At 39.5% G+C, this 18,750-nt stretch overlaps 2 protein-coding genes across 19 annotated transcripts in view; one reads left to right on the top strand and one right to left on the bottom strand.

Moving 5' to 3' along the window:
- AHI1 (Abelson helper integration site 1) overlaps positions 1–18,750 on the top strand; it is a 273,332-nt gene that overhangs the window by 234,959 nt on the left and 19,623 nt on the right. For 6 of the 11 annotated variants that reach the window (XM_080665775.1, XM_080665774.1, XM_080665771.1 and 3 more), the window contains one exon: positions 12,924–13,090. The exons of 2 other annotated variants lie outside the window; for them this stretch is intronic. In XM_080665775.1, the coding sequence (XP_080521901.1) occupies positions 12,924–13,083 (160 nt within the window). In that variant the 3' untranslated portion in view covers positions 13,084–13,090. Of the gene's footprint in view, positions 1–7,369; positions 7,453–10,233; positions 10,279–12,923; positions 13,091–18,750 lie in introns of those variants that run through there. 3 more of the 11 variants (XM_080665767.1, XM_080665770.1, XM_080665778.1) reach the window with 3 other exon arrangements.
- Positions 7,501–18,750, bottom strand: part of MYB (MYB proto-oncogene, transcription factor) — a gene marked incomplete at its 5' end in the record, with an annotated part of 36,165 nt that continues 24,915 nt past the window's right edge. For 7 of the 8 annotated variants that reach the window (XM_080665779.1, XM_080665782.1, XM_080665781.1 and 4 more), the window contains one exon: positions 7,501–8,777. In XM_080665779.1, the coding sequence (XP_080521905.1) occupies positions 8,661–8,777 (117 nt within the window). In that variant the 3' untranslated portion in view covers positions 7,501–8,660. The remainder of the gene's footprint in view (positions 8,778–18,750) is intronic. The other variant, XM_080665785.1, reaches the window with a different exon arrangement.

Below are 18,750 nucleotides of genomic sequence, written 5' to 3'. Positions count from 1 at the left end.
CCATGTGCTTTGTGACTGTATACAGGATTAAATACTTCCTCCATTTAAATAGACATCCCAAAGCACAGAGCTGCAAAGTGAGTTGAACAAGGGTTTTTCTGCAAGTTGATTAGAGACTGGTTTAGAACCAGGGACTTCTGGATGAAAACATTGTTTTAGTTTATTTATGTGCTAAGCTTCTTGAGATATAAATTCCTTTTTGATAGATCATGTGCAATAAAACCATATCAATAAAGAGATATGTTGTGTGTAAAATTCTGCTTCCTTACATATTGTAAAAATCAAGAAAAAGATGGATCTGAAGGCTAAGGTTACCTTAGTTAAGATCTGTATCATATGATTTCGTAGAGTTAAGAAATTCTCTACTTATAGTTATGGGTTTAATATTTTTCTAATATTCTATAGACCGGTGGGCAATATAATGAGTTATGGACTCCACAGGAATTGAAAGCCATGAGTAGTGTTAGAAAAAGAGCACAGGTTTGGGGGAGTAAAAGATTTTTCCCAAGGCAGGTATTTTAGTGTGGTCCCCTCAGACCACCTGCAGGAGAATCATTTGGAAGCTTGTTAAAATGTTCCTAGGCCTACACCTCACTCATGAATTAGAATCCCTGAGGATGAAGCCAAGACTCTCCATTTAGGCAAGTTCCCAGTGTGCTTCTAATGCCCCCAAAAGTCTGAAAACCATTTGGCTATAAGAATGTGTTCTAGATTAGAGAGTATAAATAAAATAAATATAAAAGCTGAAGATACCTTCAAGAATTAATATTGGCATGATTCTTTAATGGACAAAATACCAGGCAAATCAAAGATTATGCCACATTTTCATTTATTTTTTTATTTTTATAAATAGTAGCCCTGTGCATGAATCCGTGCACCAGTAGCTCTCTGCCCCCCTCCTGTAGCTCTCTGCCTGCTGCCCCGCCCTCCTGTAGATCTCCCTGTCCCCCCCTCCCCCATAGCTTGCTGCCCTGCTCCCTCCTATAGCTCTCCGCCGCCCGCTTGTAGTTCGCTGCCCCACCCTCCTGCAGATCCATGATCTGGTCATTGCGCAGTCGGTTGTTACGCCTCATGGAGTAACAGATAATTAGCATATTCTTCTCTTATTATATAGGATTCTTTATTGTTGAAAGTATTACATATGTCCCCTTTTTTTCCCCATTGACCCCCTCCAGCCCGCTCCCACCTCCCAACCCCATGCCTTCAGCACCCTATTATCTGTGTCCATAGGTTATGCATATATGCATACAAGGTTTTTGGTTGATTACCTCCCACCCACCCACTCTCCCCTGCCTTCCCTCTGACATTCCACACTCTGTTCCATGCTTCCATGTTTCTGGGATCCTCTCCATTCATCAGTTTATTTTGTTACTTAGATTCCACATATGAGTACGATCATGTGATATTTGTCTTTCTCTGACTGACATATTTCACTTAGCATGATACTTTCTAGGTCCCTCCATGCTGTCTCAAAGGGTAAGAGATTCTTCTTTTTTACTGCTGCATAGTATTGCATGGTATAAATGTACCACACTTTTTTATCCATTCATCTACTGATGGGCTCTGGGCTGTTTCCAGATCTTAGCTATTATAAATTGTGCTTCTATGAACATAGAGATGCATACATTCTTTCTGATTGGTGCTTTGGGTTTCTTAAGATATATTCCTAGAAGTGGGATCACTGGACAGTTCCATATTGATTTTTTTTTGAGGAAACTCCATATTGTTTTCTATAATGGTTGCAGCAGTCTTATGCCACATTTTTAAAAGTCAATGGTCTTGAAAACAAGGAAGGTTGTGGATAAATTATTGGTTATTGGTTGAAATATTCTGCTCTTAGAGAAGAAAAGTGTTTAATGCAAACAATTCTTCCTGTACTAATTTATATACTATAAAACATAAAAAGTCTCTTGCATACTTCAGATCAAAGGATAGTTTCAATAAGATTTTCTGGAATTAAGCACATTCTTTTGACATTAAGAAGCAGTATGAAATGTACTATGTAAAATCCAATTAACTGGGTATAAAATTCAGACTCTGCAATTATCTGGCCCTGTTAACACGAGGTCTAATTTTATATACTATCTATGAAAAAGAAATATGAACAAAACTACTTATATAAACCCAGAGTAAATTAATCACTTTATTTCCCTGCCTAAAGCCATTTAATGGGCCCCCATATCTCTCAGGACAAAGCTCAAACTCTTGAAGAACATTTATAGGGCTTCCCTCTCCAGTCTCTTATCTCCCCCACACCACCCCGGTTTCTCTTTCAGTTACTCCTCATTCTGACCTCTCAGACATCACCATTGTTCTTCTCAAATTTCCCTCCCTCTCCCTTCTTCCCAGCATATAGTAAGTACTTAATACATACTATTTCATTACTAGTAATATTATTACTGACAATAAAGAAAAGTGGACATGTTCAAAATATATTTTCAAGGCAGAGTATTCAGGTGTTTCTGAGTACTTGTGTGTAAGAGAGAAATCAAAGATGATACATTTTTGGCTTGAGAAATGAAAAAAATAATTAAGAAATTAGAGCTAATTACTACAAATGAGAAAAATAGAAGCATTGAGTGATTACAAATTTTATTTTGTTTAGACTAAATTTCAGATGCATAAGTTAGGAGGATATTAACATGAAATAGGATACAGGAGCCTCTAATCCCAGAAGGGGGTAAGAACTGAAGATAGAGTTGGTATTTAAAGCAACAGCAATCATGAAATCCCTCAGTGAAAAAATGATATAGAGAGAAAGCGGAAATAGCCACTTCAAGGCCAAGAGGAGGTGGAGTAGGAAACAGAAGAAGCCGCGAGAAAGGAGGAAAACTGCAAGAGTGGTTCTCTGAAAGTGGTTCAAGGAAGCGGGAGTGCCATGTCTATTGGAGGCTGCGAACAGGTGAAGTAAAATGAAGCCTCAGAAGTGACCACAGAATTTGGCCACATGGAGGCCATTGGTGACACTGACAAGGGCAAGCAAGGTGGAGTAGGGGCAATGAAAGTGCATGCAGCGTGGGCTGTAGGAAGAGGCAACGAGAGAAAGTGGTGACCACGACTGACCGTAGATCCCTTAAGCAGTTATGCTGAGAAGAGGAGCAGATAAATAGAGCCCTATGATGGTGATAGGGCATAAAGGGAGGATTATATTTTACTGCTGGGAGATATAGACCGTGTTCGTGAGATAATCGTTTCAGAGAGAGGAAGATTTATAATATGGGATAAAGAGATAGTATCTGCAGTATGAGGCCCTGAAGGACACAAGGGGATGGCTTTGTAGAGGCCGAATGGAAGGGCTGGCCAATGAGTGCAGCTCTTCTATGCTAACAAGAGGGAAGGCAAGGACTTCAGTACGTGTGCAGGTCTGTGAATGCTTTGGTGTAGGAAGGTGAATACTTCTGTTTTCTCCTTGATGAATGAATTGAGGTTATCAGCTGGGAATTGAGTGGAGTTGCAATGGAGAGGTGTGAGAGGAAGGGGTGTGAAAATGTGGTCTGGGGCATGGGGAAAAGAATACACTAGAGAATATCCTCAGGCAGAATTGCCTGAATGCCATTTGCAATTTGTCCTCATGAATTTGAAATAAGACAAGCCATTATACTGGTATTTGGATGTGTTTCCTCCAGCAAATGTCAAATCTAACCTCACCCTGCTACGCCCTCCAATTCCTGTCCCCTACTTTAACTTGGTTTCATCTGTTAGTCTTGCTGGATGCCAGCGCTGTGGGAAACCTGTGTTGCTTCTCCAAGTCTAGATCTGATGCTCTCCTTGGTCTCCGTTACCTCTGTTAGGACCATACTGTAATCCACTTACTTACCAGTATCTGCCAGCAGAGCATAAGGTCATAGGAGGCAAGGACTTTTTTATCTATGTTGTTCAAGTTCTACCCCAACTTCAAACATAGCACTTAGCATACAGTGCGTGCTGAACATATACTAATTGAATAAAAGAAATATGGCTCACAGGGCAAATGCCAATGTCTCCAATTTCCACATTAGCATCAAGAACATTTGCATTGAATGTTAATTTAAAAGAATTCTTACCTATTTATTACCAAAACACTAACAAGTTCCTTGAGACTTATAGTTCAGATCCTCTTGCTGCAGTTCCCAAAGTCACTATGTATGATAGTGTACAAGTCAACCTCATTTTATTAAGTTTTGCCAAATGAACAAATAAGCCAGACAACAGTGTGGTGGTCACCTGAGGGAAAGGAAGTGGGAAGAGGTAGTAAAAGGTAAAGGGGATCAAATATATGGTGATAGAAGGCGATTTGACTTTGGGTGGTGAGCAAACAATGCAATAAATATACAAATGATGTATTATACAATTGTACACTTGAAATCTATATAATTTTATTAACCAATATCACCTCAATAAATTTAATTTAAAAAAGAAGTTTGCATTTTAGCTGACTTCCTTTCCTCAACTCTATCCTCTAAAATTGGTGATTAAGGAAGATTTTTATCATATAGTAGCAATGGTAAAAGGAAAAAACTAAGCACCAAAACTTGTATTTAAATGTGTAGTAGAACTGCACATCACATTTTACCTACTAAGTAGTTTTTCTTTTTCAAATTAGAAACCAACAAGTTTAAGAAAAAACATACCCCATATTCCCCGCATATTTAAATACATGTTAGAATGATTAGGAATATTTTGAGAAGACCTAACTTAGATTTAAAGTTAGTTTTCATACAAAGAATAAATTTAGCATACAGCCAATAGGGATATTCATCTCTGTTGTTAAGTAACAGACATGTTTTTCCTTTGATTGTAAGTCATCAGAGTAACTTGCCCAATCAACAAGTATTGTGACATTTTACAAAGATGCAAGAATGCATGTAGTAGCTTACATGATCTTCACAACACCCAACAATCTTGAGATGTACTTTAAAAATTATATATATATTGATTTTTCTAAGAAAGGGGGAGGGAGAAATAGAAACATCAGTGATGAGAATCATTGATTGGCTACCTCCTGCATGCCCCACACTATGGATCAAGCCCATAACCCAGGCATGTGCCCTGACTGGGAATCAAACTAATTCAAAGGTCAATGCTCAACCACTGAGCAACACTGGCTGAGCCCTCCTAATTCAAAGGTCAATGCTCAACCACTGAGCAACACTAGCTGAGCTTATCTCCAATATAAGTAAAATATAAGTAAACAAAGTTTAGATAGATTAAGTAAAGGTCCTACAAATCACAGAGCTCGTAAAGAGCAGAGTCTGAATTTAAACCAAGACTGGTTGGGCTCCAAAATGGGTTTTCTTTCAAGAAAGCAATATGACAAGCCCCTTATCATAAGCCCTTTATGATGGCTGAGGTCTTTTCCAGTTCTAATATTGGATAATTTCTAAAGAAACAAAGTTCCTCACTGCACATAGTCTCTTCTTGGGTTATCAGTCTCACTAGTGGCTGGGAGATACTTCAGAGTCTTCTCAGTGTCTCTCCTCTTCTCCTGATGTGCACATGTGGACACAAGCTATACATATAGTGACTCAAAGGGTAACATTTCTCTGAGCAGTAATACTGTTTCCATTTATTTTACTACTAGAGGCCCGGTGCACAAAATTCATGCATGGGGGGGTGTCTCCTCAGCCCAGCCTGCACCCTTTCCAATCTGGGACCACTGGGATCAGGCCCAAACTGGCAGTCAGACATCCCTCTCACAATCCGGGACCACTGGCTCCTAATTGCTCACCTGCCTGCCTGCCTATCACCCCTAATTGTCCCCCCTCCCCCCCGCCAGCCTGATCACCCCTAACTGCCTCTGCCTGCTAGCCTGATAGCCCCTAACTCCCCCCCTGCCGGCCTGGTCACCCCCAACTGCCCCCCACTGCCAGCCTGGTTGCCCCCCAACAGTCCCCCTTGCTGGCCTGGTTGCCCCTAACTGCCCCCCCTCCACTGGCCTGGTCATCTATTAGTGCCCCTCCTGCCAGCTTGGTCACCCCTTACCGCCCCCCCTCCCCTCACCGGCCTGGTCAACCCCAACTGCCCCATACAGCCTGTTGTTTGGTCATCCATCTGGTTGTTTTGGTCGTGACGGCCCCTGACTTTTTATATATTAGGATTGGAATCTCTGCTGTAGAAAGCAGGAGGATTAAAAAAAAAATGACCAGGACAAATAAATGTTTTACAGATGCTTGTGAAATGGGTGTTATGTGAATGTATTTGTACATAAAACATAAATTTACACTACTTTTTTATTAGTTTAAGTTTTTAGTTTCTAGTTATTGGGTTACATACTGGTTGGAAAAGTAAATATTTACTTCAGTTCTGTATAATGCTGAGTTCACTCTTACCATTAGTTTATTTTAATAGTTGTATTATGACCACTGAGTTTAACTCTGTAATTGACAATGCACATTATCAGCCATATGAACATTCAACATATGACATGATATGCACCACTTAGTTATGGAAGGCATATGTAACAACAGACATTTGTATAGTGCATTATTTAACAAGAGTTCATTATAAGAATGAACTCACTTCACAGGTGAAGAAACAAGGCACAGAGAGGTCAGTGACTTGTCTAACCAAGTCCAAAATGCTAGTAAGTGGCACCTGGAAAATACTTGGAGAGTGCATGAATATTACACGCTTTCTAACACTGGCATGGCATGTTATCACCTATCAGAAATATGATCAAAGAACACTACACAGTCTTGAAGATGAGTAACAAATCCTTGGCTCCAGGAGCACCAAGTGCATCATGTATATGAGAATTCAAAGTCTGAGTTGGAAAAGAGTGACTACAGGAAATTATAAGAAACCCATGTGCAGGGGATATTGTAAAGCAATGAAAAGAACACTGAGCTGAGAGATGGCAGCCAGTGGAAGTTCATCTGTAAAACAGGGATTTGGACTGGATGACTGGCGGGGACACTCTGTCCTTGCCCCGACAGATAATGTCCTCTGGCTCTGCCCTAGGAGGCTGGCCGGTTGCCTTACATCCAGGTGCTCCCTTGCCCTCTAACTTCTGCTTGGTTCTGTCAATGAGGAGGACCCATGGCAGAGACAGGAGGGGTAGGGGAAAGAAAGTTAGGGATTCCACTTGGACCTCCCTGTAAGGTCCCAAAAGTGTGGATCCTCTCAAGGCCTCTTGCTTTCTATGACTCTCGCCCTGCACGGGGCGGTGTTCTCCAGGCCGGCACCCAATAGGCATGCACTACTCCTGCAGTCCTCCTATGCCTTGCTCATATCCGTGGTATCAGGACTCTTGCAAATGAACTCCCCTCGGATTATCCCAATTCAAATGCCGCTGGAACTCTGCTGATACTGCAGGAGTCCTCCCAGCTGTCATTGTACACATGCTTATGTGTGAACTACTGAACTTGGTTTTCTTGTTCTTTCTCCAAAGTAATGACCCTTGGCTTTTTCAAGTGAAGTTCAGATGGTGCGAAAATTAGCAGAAGAAAGAATTCTGAGTTCATTCCCTTTTCTTAAAAGTATAAGAACATCCACTAACCCCAAGTAAGACAGAAGTCAAAAGTAAGTAAATAAGGGCACAGCTTTATTTCACTACAAGGCAGTAAGTACATTGTCGTATCAAAAGTTCAGTGCTAGTGATCTTGTACCAAACGTTGTTAAGGCAGCTACTGGCTCCGGACCCTAGTCTCTCTGGCCCAGCTGCAAACACAGGTTCTGTGTGGCAGTTCTGAGACCAGACACTTCAAAACCAAGGGGAATGCTGATCAAACACATAACATCTGAATTAAGGAACAGTCAGGCCAAACTCAAAACAAAACGTAGGACACCAATAACATAGATCTCCCAAAAAAGAAGTGCAACCTTTATGAACCACAGTTAACAACAACAACAAAAATAACAAAAAACAAATGCATAAGTCTCCCAAATAAGTTTTCCAATGTATTACAAAAGGAAAAAAAAAGTATACATATAAAAAATAAAAAAGTCTGAAATACTAGTGCATAGTCAATTACCTAATACCAAGTCTCTGTCCAAAGCTCTACTGCTCCTCTCATACTAGCAGCATGTCTACAGGCTAAGACCATAGCAGCAAGACACATCTTTTCATTTGGCATTTACAAAATTAAATTACTGAATAAAAATATAATTTGTTTTATAAAACTATTTCATACAGTAATAATTTTTAAAGCAAGCCACAAAAATCTCATCAAATGGTTTAGTACAATAAGTGTACCTCCAATGTTAGTAACCATAAATGAGCATTTACAATCTCGATTAATTGTCCCATGGTATTAAACCAATGTTTATAGTAATGCATTGTGTTTAGTGATTGAGAAAAGTGAAATATTGGAGTACTATATTTTGCGTAAAATTTCAAAAATCTCATCATGAAAAAATACTGGTCTGTTGGATCCTCTAAAATACAGGTAAATCGCTTTATGTTTAAAAACATCTGCACTAAGATATTAACAACTGGCTACAATTCATTACCTAATAATTTAGGTAAGACTGTTATTTATTTTTTTAAAAAAAATCCTTTTAGTTGGGTGAAATCTGATAAGATTTCATCCACCTAAAATGCACTTGGTGCCGCTCTCAACTGTTGTACCACAACAAAAATAGGTTCTTCTCCCTTTCATGAAAAGTTTCATGTAGAGGAACGACATATCCTAAGTCGAAGTGAAGTGTTCTGAAAACCATAATGCTTGTCTGGGAACGTCTCACATGACCAGAGTCCGGGTTGAGAAGGCATTCCCATATTTCCGAGCCTGACCGGAGGCTGTCACCTGATCTTCCATCTTCCCACAGGATGCAGCTTCCCAGGCCCCACTACAAGGCTGGTGGGGAAAAGAGGGCAACAGCAAGGTCAGACAGGAAGCACATACGTTAGCACACAAATGGAGTCCCAATCTTAGCACAGCCAGCAGAGGGAATTTTGACCTCCAGATAGCAAGTGGTGGACACCAGGGGGCCTTGGTCAGATAAAACCTTAGCTCTCTGACACCCAGGAATCCAGCAGAAATTGTTTATACCTAAGAGAAAAAAAACCCACTCCAATCAGTATCTTAAGATATAGCCACATCTTCATACTTGAGTGCCTTTTGTCTATTAGGCCATTTTACAAAGACAAGAATGGGATAAAAATTCCCCAGACACCAAAGGTGAGCTCTACATACTCATTAAGCAAACTCGTGAGTGCGTGAGTCCTCTGAAAGAAGAAGCTCTTATAAGTGCTAGAATTGATCATCAATTACTAAACACGGCATATGGTTTTTTAATAGCAATTAAATAAATAATTTAGAATATCTGTTTACCAGGATAGCTTACTTTTATTTATTTATTATTTTAAATTAAATCTTTATTGTTGAAAGTATTACATATATTCCCTTCCCCCCCACATTGACCCATTGATCCTTTCTATCCCCCATCCCCCACTCCAGGCCTTCCCCACCCTATTGTCTGTGTCAATGGGTTATGCATTAGGCATACAAGTTCTTTGGTTGATCTCTTCCCACACAGCCACTCCCGCTTTTCCTCTGAGATTCCAGTCTGTTCCATAGGTCTATGTCTTTGGATCTATTTTGTTCCTCAGTTTATTTTGTTCATTAGATTCCAGAGATGAGTGAGATCATGTGATACTTGTCTTTCTCTGACTGGCTTATTTCACTTAGTATAATACTCTGCAGGTCCCTCCATGCTGCCTCAGGATAGCTTACTTCTCAAAGGCACATGGAAGATGGAATGGGCAGCATCCAGACCCAGGTCCAGTGCCTGGCACCTCACACACATGATCTCACTTGCACAGCACTGCTACCCCATGAGGGGGGTTCATTCTCTCCTGAATTGGGCAGAAAACGGACACTCAGGTAGTGGAGATAACTTGCCCGAGGCCACTGCCAGGGTAAACGATGGCATGGCTTTGAGTCTAGGTCTGTCTTCTACACAGCCCCGGCTCCTGCCTTCCCTCCGTGTTGCTCCAAACCAAAATAAGTATTCTCTGTGCCCAACTTAGTTCCCAAAGGATCTGAGATGCTCACAAAATAAAGACAAGATAACAGAGTTTTAAAAGTGGACAAGGCAGGGTTACAAATAAATGTATAAAAATTAATAATAATTGTACTTCCCATGAAGCACAATGCACATGCTAAGTGTAAACCTCAGTTTTGGCCCTGATCTCCCCAGCAGTCAGTGCAAAGAGGGAAATAGAAACACAAACTCAAATCTAAACCAATGGTTTTAAAAAAGCACAACTATGCCTGGTATTGACATCAAAGAGATTTTCCTTTTCCACAGGACAGAAGAAGAATAAGAAAAGAAAGGCCTCTGCTTTCTAGAGCCTCATGTTCCCTTCAGGAGACAGAATGAACACATGTGAAACAGCCGGAACAGTGTGAATGGAGTGTGGTGCCAGGCCCAGCGGAGGAGGTGAAGGGACACCCAGGAACTGCCAGGGCAACACTCTAGGGCAATGATTTCTAACCCTTTCCATCTCATGGCACACATCAACTAGTTACTAAAATTCTGACTTGACAAAACAATAGGTATACTTGATTCATTCACACTGGATGGCTATTGTGTCATTTGTTGTTGTTGTTATTGTTAATTCTCACTCAAGAGTATTTTTCCACTGATTTTTACAGAGAGTGGAAGGGAAGGGGAGAGACACAGATGGAGAAACATCGATGTGAGAGAGACACATCAACTGGTTGCCTCTTGCACATGCCCCGACCAGGGCCAGGGATTGAGCCTTTGACTGAAATTGAACCTGGCACCCTTCAGTCCACGGGCCAGTGCTCTATCCACTTAGCCAAACCAGCTAGGGCTGTGTCATTTTTTAAAATTTGAAAATTGAAGGGAAAAGTGGTCAGTATCTAAATAGTCAGGTATTGCATGTTTTAAAAATTCTGCAGCACACCAGTTGAAAATCACTGCTCTAGGGAAAGGGCAAGAATAGGCAGGATTTAGACAGATTGGACAGAGAGGAATGTAACCCAGATGGAGAAATAGCATGAAGGAGTGCGGGAGCTGAGATCTGTGCGCTCTTTGTGGGAGGATCTAGGTGAGAGGAAGAGATACAGTGCATTAAATGACCCTTCACAGGTGCTTACAACACACTCCCATGCTTCCAAGTGTTTTACATGATCATCTCATTTAATTCTCACACAACACACGTGAAACACTGCACCTGTTTCACAGACCAGCAATTTAAAAGGAAGAGAGAATTTAGGGAACATCCTCAAGGTCACCCAGCTAAGAAGTGATGAAGCAAGAATGTGAACCCAGGCCCTAGTGAGTGTAAGAAGCTGCTTCCATTAGAGTTCTTATCAGTGGACAACTGTGGGGTCAGGCCAGAAAGGCCTTGGAATGCAGAAAGAAGCACTTAGTTGGGGTGTCGAAGTTATCAGACTTTAGCAAAAAGTATGATAATTCTGAATGAACATGGTGATGGGGGTTCTTCATCTAGTGGCTGGGACAAAATTTCAGTGACATAAGGTTTATAGCACCATGTGTCTAACTTGCAAACTTTCATAGGACACAAACTGGGTTCTCTCACTTCTGCCTAATCTGCCACCCACCTCCACCACCACCATCAAAGGCACCGGCCAAGTTTACACATGTTTACTCTGAAGGCTTAGAGGCTCCACGTGTAACCTGAACTATACAACATAGCAAGGTGGATTATTATCGCAATATTTTCCTGGAAGTGGATCACAAAGATGGCAGGACAAAGATGCCAGGCATCAGGGCTGACTTCTGCCACTGAGCCACTTCAATGTTTTCCTAAACAAAAATTATCAGGGTAGTTATAGCCACCTATGAAATAGTTATGAATAGGTTATGTTTCTCTAGTTTTGAACAAATAGATAATTCTCATACAAATTTCATGTTTTAGTTACTTGAGTGTTAATATTTTCCAGTGCAGTATTGAAACACCAAATTGACACAAGAAACCCAATTAAAAAATAAAATGCAATGCTATAATTTGAAATCTTGAGCTGGCGTTTGTAGTCACTATAGCAGTGTGACATATAATAACTACCATTTGAGAGCAAACAGCTTAACTATGGTGGATGTCTACCATGAAGTATTATGCAGTGCTTGAAGTATTTGGATCTTACAAAGCTAGTGTCTGAAGAAGTAGCAAAATGAAATATCTTAATACACTAATACCCTATATGTAAATCTAAAATTACCTGAAGATACACACAAAAACCAAAACTACAAATTTTGAAAAGCGCATTCAAAAAATGGAGGGAAAGGGAATCTAAGTGAGAATGGAGATAAAAGTGAGAAGCAGGGAAGAATGTTTCTGTTTTTCCTGGTTAAGAATATTTCTTCTTAATTGTGCTTCAGTTAATATAGAATTAATTTCTAAAATACTATGTTGAAACAGTCTTATGCTTGTTTTTACGACACCTCTTGGTTAAAGTCAAGCTTTGATCCTTGGCTATATGATACTTAAGTTAATTCAGAATTCCCAAAATCTGTTCAGGAGAATATAATTCCAAGTATTATCAGTTTAATATATTTTCAACTTGAAATGTGGCTGTGTTCTTGCTGGGTATCCCACACGCTATCACTTTATTCGTATTTGGCTCTCCTCCAGGACCAGATGTTTAAAATATGATCAGTATAAGGAAGGTACCATATATTTTATTTTATTTTATTTTTTAAATATATTTTATTGATATTTTATAGAGAGGAAGGGAGAGGGATAGAGAGCTAGAAACATGGATGAGAGAGAAACATCCATCAGCTGCCTCCTGCACACCTCCCACTGGGGATGTGCCCGCAACCAAGGTACATGCCCTTGACCGGAATCGAACCCGGGACCCTTCAGTCCGCAGGCCGACGCTCTATCCACTGAGCCAAACCGGTTTCGGCGGTACCATATATTTTAAACTAGGATTTTGAGATAAACTTTTCAGTCAACTTTTCTTAAATCAAAATGGAATTTACCAAGAAATAAATCAAATGGACAGAAATATTCTAATTCCAGAAAGCAGAGCATTTCAGGGGCATATAAGCCCTGAAGCTCAGGGCCTAAGAAGGGCAAGACGACTGGGAACACCTGACTCTCCCAGTGCAAACACCAGGACAGAGTACCACTGTGTACAGGAGCCACTGTGTGCAGAACAGTAAGCCACAGGTAAGTGTGCGGGTACCTCCTTTTCTGCACCGTGAGCGCACAAAGCAAACACTTGTTACAGCAATGAATGAGTAAAACTGGTCAGAGCGGACACATACCCACACCTACAGCAGGAAAGGGAGAGCAGAAGGCCGAGTATTTGGGTAAGAAAAGAAACACTCAGGTCCAACAGCCCAAATGGCAGCTGCCTCTTCTTGTGCTATTTCCTTCTCCCTCCTTAACTTGAAGCCCTGGGGCCCTGGGCCAACTTTTCATGCAGACAGAATAGTCTTGACAAACAAGGATTAAATGTCTTTGTGCTGGAAGAAGATTTTTTTAATACTGTCTTGTAGATTTTTGAGCATCCTCCTCATTCCCCCTCTTTAAATTTTAGTTTCATTTACAATAAAGAATTGATAAGAATTACAGATTTGTGCACATGAATTCTTGTTAAGTTACTAACCCATGGTACTATTGCAGACATGTCACTCTACCCAGATTTATTTAAACATTAATAATCCTACCGCACATCCTCCTCCTCTTGCCTGCAAGTCACCTTGCTTATCCTATAATCTACCTTTACTGCCCCTGGGCAGAAGTGAACTGTAAACAGACTGTCAGAGCTTTCACTGAGATATCCTGCTAAAGCACTTTACATAAATACTCAGAGCCTCTGCAGAAAACAGAAGAAATAAAGGAGACAAGACCATGTCCGCAGGTGGTTTTCTGTCAGATTATCTTCACATTTTCCATTTAGAACACGAACAGTTTTTTCATCATGCTGAACAACAACTACTATTATCATTACGTTCAAATAGCAACTTCACACAATAGCTGCTGATGTCAAAAGCCTTGGCAAGATATGTGCTCTGCAATCCGCAGGCCTAATAAGAAATTTGCATTAAGTCATAAAAACCAAAGCAACTTGTGAGATGATATTATGTCTTTCTTTTAAATTATAAGCAGATATGAAAGATGTCCAAAAGAGTATGAATAAGAATGATCTGATTATTCTATTTAACCCATCTGAAGAAAATAGTTTGGGCTAAAATTATAAAAGTCAGATTTCCTTCCCAAAGGGGCATGCTTTTAAAATGTATCAGTTATAAGAGATAACAAAGAAATATTTAGTTGTATCTTGAAAGTCAAGGATGAACCTGAGATGAACTGTCACTAAGATAAGGTTAATGGTTTCCAGACTTTTCTCAGGCATAAATGCCACCCTATGCATACATGCACAAAACAATGAACTCTCCCTGACTTCAGGGTTGTTAACTTTTCATAGTAAAGAGCCCTAAAAGTTAGGGGAGAGAAGGCCCAGGAAGTTGCCCAATCCACCAGTGCCTCCACTTCCCATCCAAGCCTAAGTTAACACTTGCTAATATGCAGGGACTTTGCCTAAATTTGGAGTTTGTCCCAGATATCTCTAGGGGTCTCTTCACCTTACATCTTTATAGATTTTCCAACCATTTATATCTCATAGCCTAGGCCCGGGTGTTACAAATTTTTGGAAGAATAGCTCTTTCCTTAGTCACATATTAGTTCCAGACTATTAAGATTAAGCCCAGTGCCAAATTGCTCTAAAGTAAGTCTATCTTTGCTGGCCTGAGGAAGATTCAATGTCCTAGTGTTACCAAACCAACCCAAAGAAAATCACCACATCTTGTAATATCTGGGTCAGGGCATCCTGAATTGGAGAACTTGACATACCTTCCTACTCATTTAGCCTTTGTCAGGTCAACCCTAAAACTATACCCAGCAAACTTGCTTAATTTATTTTTAAAAATTTTTGTTGAATTTATTAGGGTGACATTAGTTAATAAAATTAAGTAGGTTTGAAGGGTACAACTCTATAATACATTATCTGTATATAGCATTGTGGGTTCACCAACCATAGTCAAGTCTCCTTCCATCACCATTTATCCACCCTTTCCCCCCTTCCCTCCCCACACGCCAAACTGGCTTATTATATAACATATCTTAAAAGCAGGTTGCTGGAGTACTACTGACAGTTATGCAAAATTCTTGCCAGGACAAGTGGGAAAAGTGACCCAAAGGGAGAACCAAATGCATATGAACATATACGACAACACACTGTACTAAAGAATGCCCGGAAAGATCGATGTCACATGGAGACAGACTGTTTCCATATCTGTTGACATGCCAGCACAAGTAACAGAAAAAATAGAGAAAACCAGTAAATCAGTTGTTTCATTTCCATAACACCAATGAGATCTGACTACCTCTATTTCAGGAATCAGTTGAATCAGCTCTTTCTTTTGGTGACCCACTGACACAGTTCTGCATGAGTGGAACAAGGAATGAGACAGAGTGTGCTAGAGGAAATAATACACCACAGTGCAAGAAGACTGGCCGTTGGTGAGGCCTCCTTGCCTGTGTTTCTAAGGACAGGGCTGCACATGCCCTTTCCCTAATAACAGACACCACCTATGTACACTGGCAAGTGAGCTGCCATTTTGAAAGCATTATAATATCCACTTGAACTTCACAGCAACCTTGTGGGATGAGTGAAGGATGTGCCATGGTCCTAGTTTTCAGACAAGAGCATTTTGATCTGAAGAGGTTAATGAATTAAAGGCATGCATGCAATTAGAAAAGGATGGTGTCTAGACGAGAACCCAGGTTCCTGCTGCTTGCATGGTAATTTATTACACTCCTCAGCAAAGCCGATCATGCAAAAATGTTTTGCCCTATTAAAAAAAGTCATAAGTAATTCATATAAAAATAGGAGCAATCCAAAACACGTGAAGCTGAAAAAGGTGAGCTTTAATTGCTTGCAATAATATTTTAAGATTTTTTGATGCTGTGCAAATGTGTTTAAATTATAATGGCTTGAGAAATTGACTCAAACTCACTTTTTAGAAAAGTAAGGCCATGACAAGCCAAGTCAGGAAATTAAAATTTAAGGCTGTCATTCTGTGGTTACCAAAAAGAGGAAAGTGAGTGAGTAAGAAGCATATGAATACATCTTTTACACTTGGGTTTTAAATAGGAATGAAAGGAAATTATAATTTAAGAGAAAAATACAGAAGTTCAGAAGGCTTATAACTTAAGTACAGTTTCAGATCTACTAATAAAAATGTCGATCTTAAGAAATGCTTGGCGGTAAAATGTATTTATTTAAAAATGTAAAGCAAATTGAAAGCATACTGAGGAAAATAGGCACCTCTTTTCTTCTTGCCGAGGAGGGTGTGTGTGTGTGTGTGTGTGTGTGTGTGTGTGTGTACGCCACAGGCTCTCTCAGGGTAACTTTTGAACAGCTCAAGCTTTCTAGGCTGAATGTTTATTTCCACACTGTGATCATTTTTGAGCTTTTAGACTCCATTCTCTACCCCCACACAACGTGAGGAGAATGGTCCAAGGTGAAAATCTCACATATTTTAAGCTACACAAAAGACACAAATATCAAACATGTCTCAGAACATTTATGTTATGATTCCCTGTCTGCTTTTATAATTTAAAATTAAAGCACCTTAAAAACGAACAAGAAACCCAACAATTATAAGATTATGTAGCTGCCGCAAACTAATTTTGGCAAATACTCAACATAAATAATTTTAACAACAAATATATTGTTATTTGTGCATAATGGCTAATCATTGCCGCTATTTACGCATTCTAGTTTATGTGTTAGGAGGTACATGGAGAATTCTGATTTATAAAGTTTATTGCTTCTCAACGCACATAAGAAATGGGCATATTTAGTACCCTGACTGGTCTCTACAGACATTTCCCACGAAAATGGCCAACCTTGGGGAAATGGTTGGTTTCTAGGAAGAGAGGAAGGAAATGTGGCTATTAAATTAAAGCCATTTGAATGAAATAAAATTGAAAATTCTGTCCCTCAAAAGCACTAGCCACACATGACAGCAGCATAGGGACCATTTTCGTCACGGCCTAGGTTCTATTGGACAGCATTGGTCAGAAGATTCAGAGAGATTTAAGAGACTTAAACACCAAATGCAACGTGTGAAACAGTTTCAATTTTGATCAAACAAACAATAAAAAGATTCTTTTCTGGATTCATGGGGAAATTTAAATATAGCCCAGGAATTAGAATATCAAGGAAGTATTGTTAATAACGTCATCATCATAGTATTAAGGTATATATGAAAATGTTCTTACTTTTAGAGATACATGAGAACAAAATGTTGCATTGTCTGGAATTTTAGAATGCTTCATAAAAAATGGATGAAGTATATATGGCAAAGTGTTAGTAATTGTTAAATCTAACTCATAGAATATTTTTATACTTCTATGTATGTTTGAGATATATCAATGAAATGCTAAACTCATAGCTTCTTGCAGTTCTAGTTTGAAGATATCATATGTATTTACACATATCTCTGTATAATCATGTGCATTTATATGTACATGAAAAGCTGAACCTTAAGGCCCAGTATCTGGGCCTCAATAACAGTAATTGGTTGTAAAAGTGTTACTGCCATAATAAAGCCAGGAATGATTAAAACCGAAATGATAGAAGCCAGAATAGCACAATTATGTAGTCTTCAATAAACTATTCTTATACCTAAGGAAAGTTATTTAGACAATTAGATGGATAGATAATAGTTATGTAATACTGCACTATTACAAGTGGTAAATATTTTAATAGTTTTAATTAAAACTATTGCTAAATAGTTTGCTAAATGAGATTGCTAAAATCTCACTTAATATTGGACTTATTGTAAGTATAAATAAAGTTTATAGAAGTTAAATGTATATAAAGTACTATTAAATCAAATAGCGACATCATTTAACAAAGGCACAATATGTTCAATAATACCATCCATGAGAGATCTGCCTCATTAGGTCAAATTATTAATGGATACATATGATAAAGCACTGTTTTAAACAAATAAAATTACCAAATTGCATAAAAACCTATATATTGTTGAACTAGGATTATATGAAGTATAGGCAATATGTGCTTAAATATTTAGAATTATTTGATGCATTTTTCAATGTTTATCATAAAAGTTTGAAGAATTTTAGAAATCACATATTTCTATGGTATCTGAAGCTAGATCTCCATGTCACAAAACAAAGGAGATACTTGGTGTGTAGATTCATTCATTTAACAAATATTTCTTAAAATGAATTGGTTACCTATTATAACAGATTATTAAAGTAAATTTGAGCAGTGTAAATCAGTAAACCATATAGTGCAGACAGAAAGATTGACTCTAAAATTAACTTTTGGGTCTCAGTTATTCAGTTTAGTAGAATTGACAAATACCACCTTCACCGATGGATGTACACAGCTGGCTTAATCTTAGTATACAGATGTCAGAATTGCTAGAGTTCCAGATAAGACTTGTTAACATGCTGGAAATATCCTATCTAATAAAGAGGGAATATGCTAATTGACCCTCTCATCGTCGCAAAGATGGCGGCACCCACAGCCAATAAGGAGGGAATATGCTAATTGAGTGCCACACCCTCAAAGATAGCGGCACCCACAGCCACAAGATGGTGGCATCCAGTTCCCTTCCCGCTGGGGCGCCTGCTTCCAGAGTCCCACAGTTCCCTCAGCCCCCCAGCCGCCCAGGGCCACCCGAGGCTCAGGTAGCCAGGGCCGGCTGAGGCTTGTGCTGCCGGCAGTGGCAGCAGCAGAGGTGTGATGGGACATTGCCGTCCCCTAATTGCCGGGTTGCCTC

Source organism: Plecotus auritus, assembly GCF_963455305.1.
Source record: "Plecotus auritus genome assembly, chromosome: 4".
Lineage (NCBI taxonomy): Eukaryota > Metazoa > Chordata > Mammalia > Chiroptera > Vespertilionidae > Plecotus > Plecotus auritus.
This window is presented reverse-complemented; position numbering and strand designations above follow the sequence as displayed.